General features: G+C 42.4%; 1 protein-coding gene across 1 annotated transcript in view; it reads right to left on the bottom strand.

Moving 5' to 3' along the window:
* The window catches only part of LOC124046434 (piggyBac transposable element-derived protein 4-like), a 36765-nt gene extending 20308 nt beyond the window's left edge, over positions 1-16457 (bottom strand). The window contains exon 1 of the mRNA XM_046366792.1: positions 15846-16457. Coding sequence (XP_046222748.1) covers positions 15846-16011 — 166 coding nt within the window. The 5' untranslated portion in view covers positions 16012-16457. The remainder of the gene's footprint in view (positions 1-15845) is intronic.
* Positions 16458-16799: the final 342 nt, after the last annotated feature.

Genomic DNA, 16799 nt, shown 5'->3' with positions numbered 1-16799 from the left:
CGAGGAATATTTCACTTTCTTTGGTCATAGGAACAACGTGAATTTGTGCATCAGGCAGATGCGGTGATCCCCTCTCTCGTCAGTCTCACTGGAGGAAAGGGAGGTGAGGCGGACCCTCTGCTGCTCTCTCCCTCCCCCAGCTCCCTCTCTCCGACTTCAGTGTATTCAAGACAATTGGGAACTCGGAAACAAACTAGATCCGACTGACAAAAATATTTTTATACGGTCATCCAACTCTGAATTCCAAGTAGAATACTGGCATCTTTCTGGGGCTCCGATTTTCCGATCTGAGGCTCACTGACATCATGATTCTACCCCCCCCCCCCTTCCCAGTTGTCTTGGAAGAACTTTGACCATCAGCTGCAGGTACCGTCAGTACAGTAAAATAAAAACGCGAATGATTTAAATTTATGCTCAGCTGTGCCTCGCAATTGCTACACCAACTGATCTGTTTGGTTTAAAAAAGCTCCAGTTTTGAAATATATTATGGTCTGAGAAAAACAATATTGTCAGGCCAGGCATATAGCCAACATGCTGTGATAATGTGGGGTACTAGGGCTACTGCACAAACCTCATTCACATGTGGGGTACTAGGGCTACTGCACAAACCTCATTCACATGTGGGGTACTAGGGCTACTGCACAAACCTCATTCACAGCACTGTGTCTATTTGGTTAATGTTACATTTTTTAAGTAATGTTTAAAAAAAACACCTAATACCACTTGGAAATAAATAGGCCATAGAGGCAAAACAATTACAATTTAGCATTAACACTGGAGTGATAGATGTGCAGATGATGATGTGCAAGTAGAGATACTTGGGTGCAAAAGAGCAAAAAGATGAATAACAATATGAAGATGAGGTAGTTGGGTGTGCTATTTACAGATTGGCTGTGTACAGGTACAGTGATCGGTAAGCTGCTCTGACAGCTGATGCTTAAAGTTAGAAAGGGAGATATAAGTCTCCAGCTTCAGTGATTTTTGCAATTCGTTCCAGTCATTGGCAGCAGAGAACTGTAAGGAAAGATGGCCAAAGGAAGTGTTGGCTTTGGGGATGACCAGTGAAATATACTGACTCCTGCTCTTCCCCTGGGGGTCTTACAAGCCCTCACCGTTGAGGTACTCCTACTGCCTGTTCCTGGGTGGAGGGGGCAGCCGCCACCAGATCCACCACCGCATCTTGTTGGCTCCCCTCTTCCAGACCTGCACAAATAAAGGTGTGCTTGCTCTAATTCCTCAACGGCACAGGTAAGAGAGCTCGAAAAAGCACCTTATAGCCAAATAATCTTCTTTGAGTCATTAAAGTGCATGGAAGTTACTTAGGAACTGTGCACACTTTGGAAAGGTTTGTGGTCACTTGGAAACACTACTTAGACCTCTCATTATTTTTTCGTATTATGTTACACCTAACCCACATTTTCCAAGAATATTCTTATATTACTGAATGTATCCAGAGTTAAACACATTGCGGAAAGTACAGCAACTGTTAAATGCAGATAAAATCAAGTGTAATATTTGGAATCAGTTGTGTCAGATTAACTGTTGTGTCCTCACCTTTAGTCTAACAATTTCCCCATAACCTTCAAACTGTTCCCTTTAAATTGGTATCATGGTTATCCATAGGCTTTCTATATTTCTTCTGTAAGAAACATTTATCCCTATCCATATACAGTAGGCCAATTCCCACGAGTATAAGGGGTTCAAACAGACCGGAACTGACATTTTCTTCCAATGGTAAACAGCCTGAGTGAACCATCTTAATTTATCCACCATTGTTGGTTATATCAGAGATAGTATATATAATGACGAGATGGTCTTGTCTCCGCCCTAACAATGGAAGTCGTTGTCCCAAAAGGCGGGAAGGCAGGCAGGCAGACAGATTTTGATGGGAGTGGATCCTCTCGCTTTGCCTCTTCCTCTCCTGTTAAGTTGCTTAATTTCTTTTTCGGCTTCTTCTTGTGAGTTTCTGGCGGACTAGACGCTGTGTTGTGTATTGCTGCCTTTCACAGGTTGGAGTGTGAATTGCACATTGTCACAAAAAAGTGAAAATAAATCAATCACACCACCATCTAACCCTACACATATACACCATACCCATAAAACTCACCATACCTATCCTACTACTTTACCCTACCAGCCTGGGAGGATGGAATCCCTTCTCTTAAAAAACCTTGTAAATCTTATGCACTAAAATCTCTTACACCACAACATTTCACTGCCACATCTATTTTTGGGAGATTCATGCTCCATCATTGCAGTACAATAACCATAGCAATAAAACAAGAAATCCTAACGCTTACCCTCTCTGGATCCTTCTCTTCAGGTCTATTCACTGCGGGGATCCCAGTCAAATCACTCACCCTTGGGCTATCCTCTACGCTCTTCCCTGCCTCTGTAACCAATGTGAAATGGCTAGCTAGTTAGGGGTGGTGCGCGCTAAGAGCATTTCAATCAGTGACATCACTTGCTCTGAGACCTTGAAGTAGTGATTCCCATTGCGCTGCAAGGGCCGTGGCTTTTGTGGAGCGATGCTTCGTGGGTGACTGTTGTCTGTGCAGAGGGTCCCTTGTTCGAGCCAAAAGGGGGGTGAGGTCAAAAGGGGGGTGAGTGTAACCGATGTGAAATGGTTAGCGGTGGTGCGCACTAATAACGTTTCAATCAGTGACATCACTTGCTCTGAGACCTTGAAGTAGTGATTCCCATTGCGCTGCAAGGGCCGCGGCTTTTGTGGAGCGATGGGTAACGATGCTTCGTGGGTGACTGTTGTCTGTGTGCAGAGGGTCCCTGGTTCGAGCCCGGCGAGGGGACGGACTAAAGTTATACTCTTACAACTCAGCAGAAGAAACTTTCTGCCTCACTCGAACTCTGGCAATCTCAACCCCTTCACTCTCTCTCACACAGGGCACTTCGGATCCCAAGCTGCCTGGGTACCCCTACAGTTGGCCCTCGATCCCAACTTTACACTCTCTCGGACTATGCCCCCCTGCACATTTATCACATTGTGGGATCTCCCTTCTAGACAATGCTGCAACATGTCTGAATCATTGGCACCTAAAGCACCCTAGCGAGTTCAGAACATAGGCCCTCACAGATGAGCAAATATGACTTAAAAGGTAAGGTTGAGGTAGAAACTCTGTGTCAAAGCTCAACAAGACAGACAGGGTATTTTCAGTCATGCCCTTGCTACCAGGTCCACACTCTCACCAAAATGGCAGGCATCACAAACACCAGGAATATTAATTTGAATTTGATTCACCTCTACACTCAACCCCACTGGTCACTCCTTTGAGTGGTGCCCTTCTCCAGAGAGCTACACGACACAGGTTGAGCCTAAGATGCCCACTGCTACTGGGTTGAGGATACACAAAAACATCTAAACAATTCCACTTCTTGAAACTTTCACAGATGTAAACGTTCCCAGTTTGTCCTTTGCCCAGCTTGAAACAACGTATGGGTCGGCCAAAAGCAGGAATCCACTTTTTCGCAAAAAAAATCTCACTCCTACTGGTCCAAAATCATCTCTGGTAGGATTCTCAGGGCAAACGCTGAAAGTCTCTACCACACCTGTCACCACAGGTACTTTATCCTGGTCTGGCTCAAATTCAGAGCACTCACTACTGCCAATCGACTACATTTTGAGATTCTCAAGAGAGTAAGTAGATTTATGGCTAAGTCCAGTTGGTTTGTACCCAAAGGTGGGAACTCAGAAGACAATGGATTGAACAATGGTTTGTACTCAGGAAACAAAGGTCTGTACTTAGCGCCATTATGACACCCTCTCATCATCATCATCATCATCATCATACTTCCCATTCTGCTTCATTCGTTTCCACATCCACATATATCCGGTCACAACTAGGGTGGACAACCCCCCACCTCAACCACATTTGTTGATTCAGAGAGGGCCCCCCAGTCCTGGTTTACTCAAAAGTATAGTCTAACGGAGTTAGTTCTTCAATAGGAAGCCTTGGGTCACATTCCCCTGCTCAGACGTTGCATGCATCAACCAATAGTAGCGTGCCATTTCATCAACTGTGCTGTTGGGCACCAGACTGCTATAGCATGTGATGTGGTTAGCCGATACAACTCCTGGAAAGGTATTTTACGTAAGAGCTGGCATGCGCCAGCAACACCTAGGCAGAGGAATTTGGCCTAGGTGTTGAGGTCAGAGTTCATAGAGCTGTGTGCGAGAACACAAACAAAAATAAGCAGCATGCAAAAATATTGCGCAAAAGTGAAGTGCTAATTAAAATTTTGAAAGCACACATGGGGGATATCAATCTCCTTCAACTGGAGTCAAATTCAATCCAACCTTATTAAACATAAAAAGTAATCATGCAAAGTACACAGCAAAACAGCTATAAAGTTGTCATGCAAAATGCTTGTTGCAGCAGCATGACACTCAGGATATTATATACACTCACAAGACAGTTTATTAGGTACACCACCCTGTTCACAAGAATTGATCGCTCCGAGAGATGAGTCAGGTGGCCGTGCTTTGTTATATAAAGCAGGCAGACAGGCATCAAGGCATTCAGTTCCTGTTCTATTGAACATTAGAATGGGCAAAACGAGTGCCAGGTGTGCCGGAGCCAGTATCTCAGAGCCTCCTGGGCTTTTCACGCACAACAGTGTCTAGGGTATAGTGGTTGATCAATTAATCGGGATGGCCGATTAATTAGGGCTGATTTCATAACAATCGGAAATGGGTAATTTTGGACACCGATTTGGCCACCCCTAAATTACACCCTTATTTAATTAACCAGGCAAGTCAGTTAAGAACACATTCTTATTCTCAATGACGGCCAAGGAACGGTGGGTTAACTGCCTTGTTCAGGGGCAGAACGACAGATTTTTACCTTGTCAGCTCGGGGATTAGATCTTGCAACCTTACGGTTAACTAGTCCAACACTCTAACCACCTGCTTTACATTGCACTCCACGAGGAGCCTGCCTGTTACACGAATGCAGTAAGAAGCCAAGGTAAGTTGCTAACTAGCATTAAACTTTTCAAAAAAAATCCATCAATCATATAATCACTAGTTAACTACACATGGTTGATATTAATAGTTCATCTAGTGTGTACTGCTTTGCATATAATCGATGCTGTGCGCATTTGCAAAAAAGGACTGTCGTTGCTCCAACATGTACCTAACCATAAACATCAATGCCTTTATTAAAATCAATACACAAGTATATATTTTTAAACCTGCATATTTAGTTAATATTGCCTGCTAACATGGATTTCTTTTAACTAGGGAAATTGTGTCACTTCTCCTGCAACAGAGTCAGGGTATATGCAGCAGTTTGGGCCGCCTGGCTCGTTGCAAACTGTGTGAAGACTATTTCTTCCTAACAAAGACAGCCAACTTCGCCAAACGGGGGATGATTTAACAAAGCGCATTTGCGGAAAAAGCACAATCGTTGCACACTGTAACCATACACATCAATGCCTTTCTTAAAATTAATACATATAAGTATATATTTTTAAACCTGCATATTTAGCTAAAAGAAATCCAGGTTAGCAGGCAATATTAACCAGGTGAAATTGTGTCACTTCTCTTGCGTTCATTGCACGCAGTCAGGGTATATGCAACAGTTTGGGCCGCCTGGCTCGTTGCGAACTAATTTGCCAGAATTTTACGTAATTATGACATAACATTGAAGGTTGTACAATGTAACAGGAATATTTAGACTTATGCATGCTGATGATAGTTTCCGGAATCGACCATATTAATGACCTAAGGCTCATATTTCTGTGTGTTATGTTATAATTAAGTCTATGATTTGATATTTGATAGAGCAGTCTGACTGAGCGATGGTAGGCAGCAGCAGGCTCGTAAGCATTCATTCAAACAGCACTTTTGTGCGTTTGCCAGCAGCTCTTCACAATTCTTCAAGCATTGAGCTGTTTATGACTTCAAGCCTATCAACTCCCAAGATTAGGCTGGTGTAACCGATGTGAAATGGCTAGCTAGTTAGCGGGGTACGCACTAATAGCGTTTCAAACGTCACTCGCTCTGAGACTTGGGAGTGGTTGTTCCCCTTGCTCTGCATGGGTAACACTGCTTCAAGGGTGGCTGTTGTCGATGTGTTCCTGGTTCGAGCCCAGGTAGGAGCGAGGAGAGGGACAGAAGCTATACTGCTACACTGGCAATACTAAAGTGCCTATTAGAACATCCAATAGTCAAAAGGTATATGAGAGAAATAGTCCTATAATTCCTATAATAACTACAACCTAAAACTTCTTACCTGACAATATTGAAGACTCATGTTAAAAGGAACCATCAGCTTTCATATGTTCTCATGTTCTGAGCAAGGAATTTAAACGTTAGCTTTCTCACATGGCACATATTGTACTTTTACTTTCTTCTCCAACACTGTGTTTTTGCATTATTTAAACCAAATTGAACGTTTCATTATGAGGCTAAATTGATTTTATTGATGTATTATATTAAGTTAAAAGTAGTGTTCATTCAGTATTGTTGTAATTGTCATTATTACAAATATATATATATATATATATTTTTTAAATAAATAAATATAACCGTCCAATTAATCGGTATCGGCTTTTTTTGGTCCTCCAATAAATTGCTATCGGGATCGGCGTTGAAAAATCATATTCGGTCGACGTCTACTAGGGTATACCATCAATGGTGTGACAAACAAAAAACATCCAGTTAGTGGCAGTCCTTTGGGCGAAAACAGCTTGTTGATGAGAAGTCGAAGAAGAATAGCAAGAATCGTGCAATTTAACAGGTGAGCCGTAAACAGACAAGTAATGGCGCAGTACAACAATGGTGTGCAGAACAGCATCTCGGAATACACAGCTCGTCGATCCTTGTCACGGATGGGCTATTGCAGCAGACGACCACACCGAGTTCCACTCCTATCAGATAAAAACAAGAAGCGGCTCCAGTGGGCACACGATCACCAACACTAGACAATTGAGTGGAAAAACATTGCCTGGAACATGACAGCAAGTTCAGTTTACTTCTGTGGCCTACTCAGTCCCCAGACCTCAACACAATAGAGCATCTTTGGGATGAGATGGAACGGGCTGTTCGCAGCATGAATGTACCGCTGTTCAATCTGCAGCAACTGGGTGATGTCATCGCATCAGCACAGACCAACATCCCTGTGGAATGTTTCAGACACCTTGTAGAATGATGCCCTAAAGAGCTCAGGCTGTTCTGGAGGCAAAGGGGGATCCGAACTGGCACTAGATGGGCGTACCTAATAAACCGGCTGGTGAGTTATCGATGTTGTTGAATTGGGACAGGAAAAACACTGTAGTACACTTAAAACAGAGTTTGCACTTATACAAACTGCACTCGTGAGGAGTCGACTGTGTATCATTACATTTCAAACAATATCATGATTGAGCTGTATTATGTCAAAACTGCATGAGAAACTCTCTTGGATTGAAGGAGATATTTTCAGAAAAGTATACATTTTTATAAATCAATAACATTGGTCAGACCATTTTCTCATCACCCTGAGAGACATTCCAAAACAAACCAGATATTCTTATTTCTAATGACGTGAAAACATCAACTGACTTTGAACAACAGATCTGCGAGATTACCATGAAACATGCACTATATCCTCATTATTTAAATCAAACTTTATTTACAAAGAGCATTTTTCAAAGTAAATCCATCATGTATCCATTTCTCTGAAACCCAGTGCATGAATGATTGTTTCTTTTCTAAGAGTTATCCACAACCTGCCTTTTTATACCCATCTGCTGACAGAAGACATATTTGTCCTGATTTTCTTTATTCTTTGTGTTTTCATCCTGTTTTCTTTCTTTGTAGATGTTGTTTTATGTGTCGGAAGATTAGTCTTGAATCTTTTACCACTGAGAATCCATGTGATTTCTCTCCTGTGTGAATTAGTTTATTCTCAATTAGGTCCCCCTTCTTATTGAAGCTTTTCCCACAGATAAACAGTTTCTCTCCTGTCTGAGTCCATATATGGTCAGTTAGATTAGTCTTCTGAGTGAAGCTTTCCCCGAAGTCATCACAGCTAAATTATATCTCCCCTGTGTGAGTCTGTATATACATATTCAGCTTCCCCTTATGATTTACGCTTTTCACAGTCATCACAGCTAAATTATATCTCCCCTGTGTGAGTCTGTATATACATATTCAGCTTCCCCTTATGATTTACGCTTTTCAGTCACCGGAGATAAATGATTACTTTGCTGTGTGATGATTACTCTACTGTGTGAATCCGTATATGTGCAGTTAAGTGCTCCTTGCGTATGAAGCCTTTACCGCATTCACCACAGCTAAATGGTTTCTCTCCTGTGTGAGTCAGTATATGCCTCCTTAGGTCCCCCTTCTGATTGAAGCACTTACAGCAAAAATTACAGCTAAATGGTTTCTCTCCTGTGTGAGTCAGTATATGTCTTCTTAGGTCTCCCTTGTGATTGAAGCTTTTCCCACAGTAACCACAGCTAAATGGTTTCTCTCCTGTGTGAATCCTCATGTGCATGGACAGATTTCCTTTTTGTTTGAAGGTCTTGCCACAAAAGGGGCAGGTGCAGGGTTTCCCACTGTGACAGAGTCGGACATGGGCCTTCAGTTTACAGGTGGAAATGTACTGTTTTTTGCAGAAGTGACATTCGCTGAGTCTCTTCTTGGCGAGAGTCACATGCCTCTGCAGGTCAGCTGTGAGAGGAAACATTTTGCCACAGTCACAGCAGCGATGAGTTTTTATAGATGTGGTGCTGGGTTTGGAACGGTGTTCCTCCATTGGTGGGTTTGGATCCAATGGTTGGCTTCTGTCAAGTCCTACTGGGTTGCTGCTTAAGGCTGAGCTGTGGCTGTAGACAATGTTTTGATTATCTGGAGGGTCACAGAGCATTTCATAACCCTTTAGGTGGGTCACAGTGCCAAAAGGTTTAGGATCCACTAGTTTAGAGTCACACTCTCTGTTCTCCACTGTTTGGGACAGAGTCAAGGACCAAAGTGGGTCTTCCTGATCACGTTCACTTTTCACACAGGAAGGAGTGAATTTGAACTCTAAGATATCAGGCTCCAGCCCTTGAAGCTGCTCTTCCTCCTGACTGGTCCTGAGTTCCTCATGTTTCTCTTTAATCTGTGTGGGCTCTAGATCCTCCAGCCCCAGACTGTGGCTCCACTCCTTCTCACAGTGCTGCTGCTCAGAGGGAACCTCCTCTTCAGAGACAGCGAGAGAGAGCTGCAGGGAGTCTGGAGGGAGGGAGAGGAGGAGCAGAGGTTATCTATATACCACAAAATTAATGTAGAACACTTGAATCATAAAGGTAAATTATAGACTTCTATGATCTATACAGCCTTTAGATGTGCCCGAGTACAGATAGCTAGGCTCAGCTTCTAGACCGAGATTGTATCTAGCAGTAGGCTATAACACGAGCCAAACGTGCAACTTATTTAACAACCTGTGTCTGTGCCTGTTTGGCAATGCTTTTAGGAGGGTATATCGGCCATCGGTGGATGGTTCTGATAAGGAACGGGTCTTCTGCATCACAGAGTGGTGCACAGGAAATAATTAAATACATAAATTAGATGCTACAATCCCCGTACATGGATCGTATGTTGTTATCGCTTTGCACACACACACACCTGTCTGTTTCACACCTGTCTGTCCTAGCTAATCAGCCTCGCAATACAGGTATCATGTTGCTGCAGTCCGAAGCATGTGCGAGCAAACATTGACATCCATGTTTTGGTTTGAATTGGAGGGGGAGTGGTAACAATTGGATTGAATTATTTCCTGGGCACCATTTGGTAAACTAGGTATTATAAAGCAGTCATTTTGACCCAGAGGAATATTTCACAGTCCAAAGGTGGTTTATTAAATTCTTCCAATTTATCATGACTTTGTCAATCAACTTGATGGTTGCTGATAATGGGCCTCTGTCCGCCAATGTAGATATTCCATTAAAAATCAGCTGTTGCCAGCTACAATAGTCATTTACAACATTAACAATGTCTACACTGTATTTCTGATCAATTTGATGTTATTTTAAAATGGACCAAAAAAAGTGCTTTTCTTTCAAAAACATGGACATTTCTAGGTGACCCCAAACTTTTGAACAGCACTGTATGTGTGTATATTTACAGTACCAGTCAACATTGGACACACCTACTCAAGGGTCTTTGTTTTTTGTTTTTTTGTTTTTACAATTGTCTACATTGTAGAATAATAGTGAAGAAATCAAAACTATGAAAAAACACATGGAATCATGTAGTAACCCCCCCCCCCCCAAAAAAAGTTACATCAAAATATTTTATAAGTAGCCACCCTTTGCCTTGATGTCAGCGTTGCACTCGCTTGGCATTCTCTCAACCAGCTTCATGAGGTGCATTTCACCTGGAATGCATTTCAATTAACAGGTGTGCCTTGTTAAAAGTTAAATAGTGGGATTTCTTTCCTTCTTAATGCGTTTGAGCCAATCAGTTGTGTTGTGACCAGGCAGGGCTGGTATACAGAAGATTGACCTATTTGGTAAAATACCCTGTTTATATTATGGCAAGAACAGCTGAATTAAGCATAGAGAATCGACAGTCTTTTGATCTGAGTCCAAATGTGAGATTTTCTAGTTCCAACCGCCATATCTTTGTGATGCAGAGTAGGTGAATGGATGATCTCCACATGTGTGGTTCCCACCGTGAAGCATGGAGGAGGTGTGATGGTGCTTTGCTGGTGACACAGTCTGATTTATTTAGAATTCAAGGCACACTTAACCAGCATGGCTACCACAGCGATATGCCATTCCATCTGGTTTGCACTTAGTCCCACTATCATTTGTTTTTCAAAAGGACAAATACCCCACACACCTCCAGGCTGTGGAATGACTATTTGACCAAGAAGGAGAGTGATGGAGTGGTGCATCAGATAACCTGGCCTCCACAATCACCTGGCCTCAACCCAATTGAGATGGTTTGGGATGAATTGGACCGCAGAGTGAAGAAAAAGCTGGCAACAAGTGCTCAGCATATGTGGGAACTCCTTCAAGACTGTTGGAAAAGCATTCCTCATGAAACTGGTTGAGAAAATGCCAAGAGTGTGCACAGCTGTTATCAAGGCAAAGGGTGGCTACTTTGAAGGTGAATCTTGGATTTTGAAATTTGGATTTGTTTAACACTTTTTTGGTTACTACATGATTCCATGTGTGTTATTTCACAGTTTTGATGTCATCAAATGTATTTATTTATATAGCCCTTCTTACATCCGCTGATAATATCAAAGTGCTGTACAGAAACCCAGCTTAAAACCCCAAACAGTAAGCAATGCAGGTGTAGAAGCACGGAGGCTCTTCACTATTATCCTACAATGTAGAAAATAGTTCAAATAAAATAAAAACCCTGGAATGAGTAGGTGTCCAAACGTATATATACAAACACAGTTTCTTCAGAAACAATGTGGAAAAAGTAAGGTGATGTGAATACTTTCTGAAAGCATTGTACAGAGAAGGGTTTGAGCTAAATGCAGCCTAGAATTTAAGAGCTACCATAGCAGCTACCACTTCCATTGTTTCACTTACAGCATTGCTAAATAAAGAAAACTCAATGTCTCTGGATCAATAGATGAATCACTTTTTGTCAATAAAATGAAGTATAACTTTAAATGGCAATTGTTTACCACAAATATCTATTTCAACATTGTGAAAACTAGACACTATAATCAAATAATGGTAAATTAGCTTTTTAGTACTAATGTGGATTGCAGCTGCCTTAGCATTTTAGCAACTACTTAGCATGTTAGCTAACCCTTCCCTTGTAAATCGTAACATACAGCATCATACGAAATGGATAACTGGAGATCCACAACTGAATACACACCAATCGAAAGGTATACTAAATCCACAGTCTCGGATTTCCATTCCGAAAACAGGAGGTTGGTGGCACCCTAATTGAGAAGGACGAGCTTATGGTAATGGCTGGGGCGGAATAGGTTGATTATTTGGCCAAAGAAAACATTGATCTTTTTGTTTTACAGAATATGCTAAAATTAGTCTCATCGTCAACTTTTCTTTCAGATAATAGTAATTAGTACATGTAAGAAATAAGTTGATATTTTGCTAATGTAGCAGGCGCACAAAGCAGGTTGGCGCTTCCAGGCAGCGTGTTACAATGTTTGAAATGCTTTTTGTCGCGCTGCATACTTCTCCTTGCTCTTTTAATGGGAGTAAGCATGGCTTTGACAACGATGGATTGTACAAACGTTGTGGAATACTCATCACATTTTTTACGATATTACAAAAAACATGCATCTCCACTGGCACGCTTATCCAAGATAAACTTCAGTGCTCGGGATAATGTGCACAATAAGCCGGGTGAGAGGGAATACAGCTGGTAAGGGCAGATGGTAAGGGCCCCAGAGACTCCAAATGTTCTGAATTCAAGATCATTGATAAACAAAGTGGATGAATTTGAACTGCTTCTTCAATCAGTAAATGCAGACATTGGATGTGTCACTGAAACTTGGGCCCACGAAAATATCCTAGATTAATCTCTTTTCATACAAGACTATCAGCTGCTCAGAAATGACAGGTCCAGAGAGGGGATGAGAGGGTGGGGTGTGGCTATGTATGTGAATCACAGTATGCAGGAAAAGAGAAGAACTGACCTAGAGAAATAGGTACTTGAGTATGTGGCTTCAGCTTCGTCCTAAACGACTCCGCAGCTCAGTTTCAACTCTGGAAGTGGGAGTCCTCTACCATCCACCATGGGCAAATGAAAAAATCCAGTGTTCTGCTGAAGTGTTATCTCATAAACACTGTCGATGTGATCAGGATGTCCTCTCCCCAAATGGGTCTCATCCTGTGTGGGGACTTTAATCACCTGCCCATCAAGATGCTGACAAACTCCAATCCAGACATGAAACAAGTGGTCAAAGACAAGACCAGAGGGGACACCATCCTAGAATGCATGCTTTTCAACCGATCGCTGCCTGCACCCGCTTGCCCGACTAGCATCACCACACTGGATGGTTCCGACCTTGAATATGTGGACACCTATAAGTACCTAGGTGTCTGGCTAGACTGCAAACTCTCCTTCCAGACCCATATCAAACATCTCCAATCGAAAATTAAATCAAGAGTCGGCTTTCTATTCTGCAACAAAGCCTCCTTCACTCACGCTGCCAAGCTTACCCTAGTAAAACTGACTATCCTACCGATCCTCAACTTCGGCGATGTCATCTACAAAATTGCTTCCAACACTCTTCTCAGCAAACTGGATGCAGTTTATCACAGTGCCATCCGTTTTGTCACTAAAGCACCTTATACTACCCACCACTGCGACTTGTATGCTCTAGTCGGCTGGCCCTCGCTACATATTCGTCGCCAGACCCACTGGCTCCAGGTCATCTACAAGGCCATGCTAGGCAAAGCTCCGCCTTATCTCAACTCACTGGTCACGATGGCAACACCCATCCGTAGCACGCACTCCAGCAGGTGTATCTCATTGATCATCCCTAAAGCCAACACCTCATTCGGCCGCCTTTCGTTCCAGTACTCTGCTGCCTGTGACTGGAACGAATTGCAAAAATCACTGAAGTTGGAGACGTTTATCTCCCTCACCAACTTCAAACATCAGCTATCTGAGCAGCTAACTGATCGCTGCAGCTGTACATAATCTATTGGTAAATAGCCCACCCATTTTCACCAACCTCATCCCCACAGTTTTTATTTATTTACTTTTCTGCTCTTTTGCACACCAATATCTCTACCTTTACATGATCATCTGATCATTTATCACTCCAGTGTTAATCTGCAATATTGTAATTATTCGCCTACCTCCTCATGCCTTTTGCACACATTGTATATAGACTCCCCTTTTTTCTCTACTGTGTTATTGACTTGTTAATTGTTTACTCCATGTGTAACTCTGTGTTGTCTGTTCACACTGCTATGCTTTATCTTGGCCAGGTCGCAGTTGCAAATGAGAACCTGTTCTCAACTAGCCTACCTGGTTAAATAAAGGTGAAATAAAATATAAATAAATAAAAGATCTGATCCTTACAAAAATGAAGAATCGCTGCAACACCCCCACTGTACTTGCTCCTCTCGGATCCAGTGATCACAAATGTCTGCTGTTCTCCCCAAACACAACATCAGGAGAGAGAAGTGAGGTGCAGCGGGGAAAAAGAATGTCTGGTAACCCAGAACAGACAGGAGGCCTTGGCACCATGTATGGCCAGAACTGCGTGGTTTGCCATATATAACGTGGAGAGCATCGATGCAAAGGTGGAGACGTTACACTCCTGCATTCAAACTGCACATGATGTATGCATGCCAATAAGAAACACTGGACAAGCCCTGGATGACTGAACGAATAAAGGCTGCCATCAGGAAAAAACATATTTTCAACAGATGGGGAAAAACAATGAAATTGAGAAAATACAGAAACACAGCACAAATGCTTATCAAGGAAGCAAAGACAAACTACTACAAATTTGAAATCCACAATCTATAGAAGTAAAACCCTAAGGAATGATGGGACTTCATTAACAAAGGACTGGGATGAAAAACAACACCAGGAGGGAGAATACAGGTTCGGGGGAATTGAAGATGACGACATGGCTGATGTTTTTTCCTGAGGCATGGACAAGCACCCCACCGCTTGGCATTTTCCCCTTGCCCACGCCTACAGGCAGGTTGAGCTGTGCAGCACTGGCCAGATAATGCAAGCTCTGACCAGACTCAGCCCACATAAAGCGTGTGGTCCTGATGGCATTCCAGCCTGGCTACTAAAAGAGCAGGATATCTAGCCCCTGTCATCACACACATTGTTACACCTCCTACTGGCAGGGGACTGTTCCTGCTGCCTGGAAAATTGCCAATGTATGTCCAATATCTAAAGTGTCAAACCCATGTACAACGAGTGACTGGAGGCCTATCTCTCTAACTTCATGCCTTGGAAAAATCTAGGAGCTTCATCATTTAAAAATAACTAAATGCCAACAGTTTTATCAGAGTGCACGAATCAGTATGCCTACCTACCAAGTCTAGCACTACTACCACCCTTGTGAAAGCCACACTCCTGGCTGACAGCTACAGACTCCAGAAAACCAACAATGGTGAGGGTGTAACTTGCTGATAAACGTGTCCAAAGCCTTTGATCAAAATGATCACGCGAAGCTCCTGTGTCCAAGGTTACTTTCATGGCTCCACAGCTACACCACCAGAAGGCAAAGGGTGGTGGCCTGCTGAATGACCTGCTCCCTCAAAGGTAACCGCACCACCAGGCTCCTGAGTAACAGCCACGAACTGTCCTGTATAACTGCCCGTACGAACCGCCTGCAAAACGCAGGCCCCAAAATTACGTTTTAAAAATCACATTAATACTTCAATTTCCATCATGAAAAATGTCCTGTTAATGTTTCAAGTGTTCAGTATTATGTGTTATGTATTTTAAATGAGTGTTTTGCAATTATTAGTAATATAAATTCTGCATTTCTTCAGTTTTATCTGTGAGCAAGAATAAATAAACTCAAACTATGATTGTTGCTTTTTCCAATAAGTTTCTCATTGAGGGCAAAAATATGTTGGTAACTGTTTAGGGTAGGCAACTTGTTTCCTGGAATGCCGCAGGATTTTGTTTCAACTAGCCACCACACCTGACCAACTGAACTAATTGATCAGTTCAATGATTGCCTAAATTCAAAACACCTGGTCTTCCAGGTCGGTTAGATCAAAAACATGAAGTGACTGCGGCGCTCCAGGGCCAGGGTTGCCTAGGGGTTAAAAATATATTAAAATGTTTGATTCCTGTTAGCTTAAATAGTTAATTCGGTAGAACTATAGCTAGCTATCAGTGAATCTACATAGCTAAATTAGATACGAACCTTTTCTGCATAGTGTTATCTGCGGTGTCACCCGCAGAAGTCTCCGTAGCCGATCATTCTCCTCTTCGTACTCCACTACCGTTTTCTCAACTGCCCCGAAAATCTCCACAGCAGCCGCCATTAAACGCTCATTTAAAAATACACGCAACAACTGTAGTTGAGACATTTCGGTCGATTGAGGGTTCGGTAGCCTGTTCAGTTCAGTCAGTAGTGTGTCTTTGTTTACTCCACCCAAAGGTCGCGAGACTTGCGAAACGGACCAGGCCGTGGTTTGACAAGTCAATGACAGAAGGGTAAAAATGATTCCTTGGTTGAATAAAATTCACGAAATCTAGAGGTACAAACTAGATTCGAATCAATGTTTTAAGCAGTTGAACATGTAATTACTTCAACCTCGTGAAAGTCACATTTTCATTTAGGTCAAAAACAACTTAATATCGAAGGAGTGCCTTTGATTTAACAGCTGGCGCATGCGCAGTTCTACGCATGACCTTAGCTAGCCATCGTCGCCTACAAATGTGATCTGGGATTTCTCTTAATGAAGACAGGCTAAAACTTGTTCTATTTGTACTGGTTTGTCTTAACAAAGTCGTCTCCAATCCTACTTCCGCGTTCTAGTCAAGGAATTTGAGAACGTTCTTTGTTTTTAGTGGGTAGCGAGCCCCGAAATGTACAACAGCCCCGCCATCCGGATGGGAGGTTTACTACGCTTCAAGGCAGCCTACAGACCAGTAGTAAAGGGAAACGATTACTTCATGTAGACAACCAGTGGTTATCATAAGTATAGGATGATCTGGAAGAATTCATTCTTCATCAGAAGTCGACTGTATGTCATTACTCTATACAAGATTCAAACAATATCATGAATGAACAGCATTTGGTCAGAATGTATGTTTATTTTATTTCACCTTTATTTAACCAGGTAGGCTAGTTGAGAACAAGTTCTGCGACCTG

The sequence above is a fragment of the Oncorhynchus gorbuscha genome, linkage group LG10, assembly GCF_021184085.1.
Source record: "Oncorhynchus gorbuscha isolate QuinsamMale2020 ecotype Even-year linkage group LG10, OgorEven_v1.0, whole genome shotgun sequence".
Lineage (NCBI taxonomy): Eukaryota > Metazoa > Chordata > Actinopteri > Salmoniformes > Salmonidae > Oncorhynchus > Oncorhynchus gorbuscha.
Note: the sequence above shows the minus strand (reverse complement) of the source record. Positions and strands in the feature narration are given on the sequence as shown.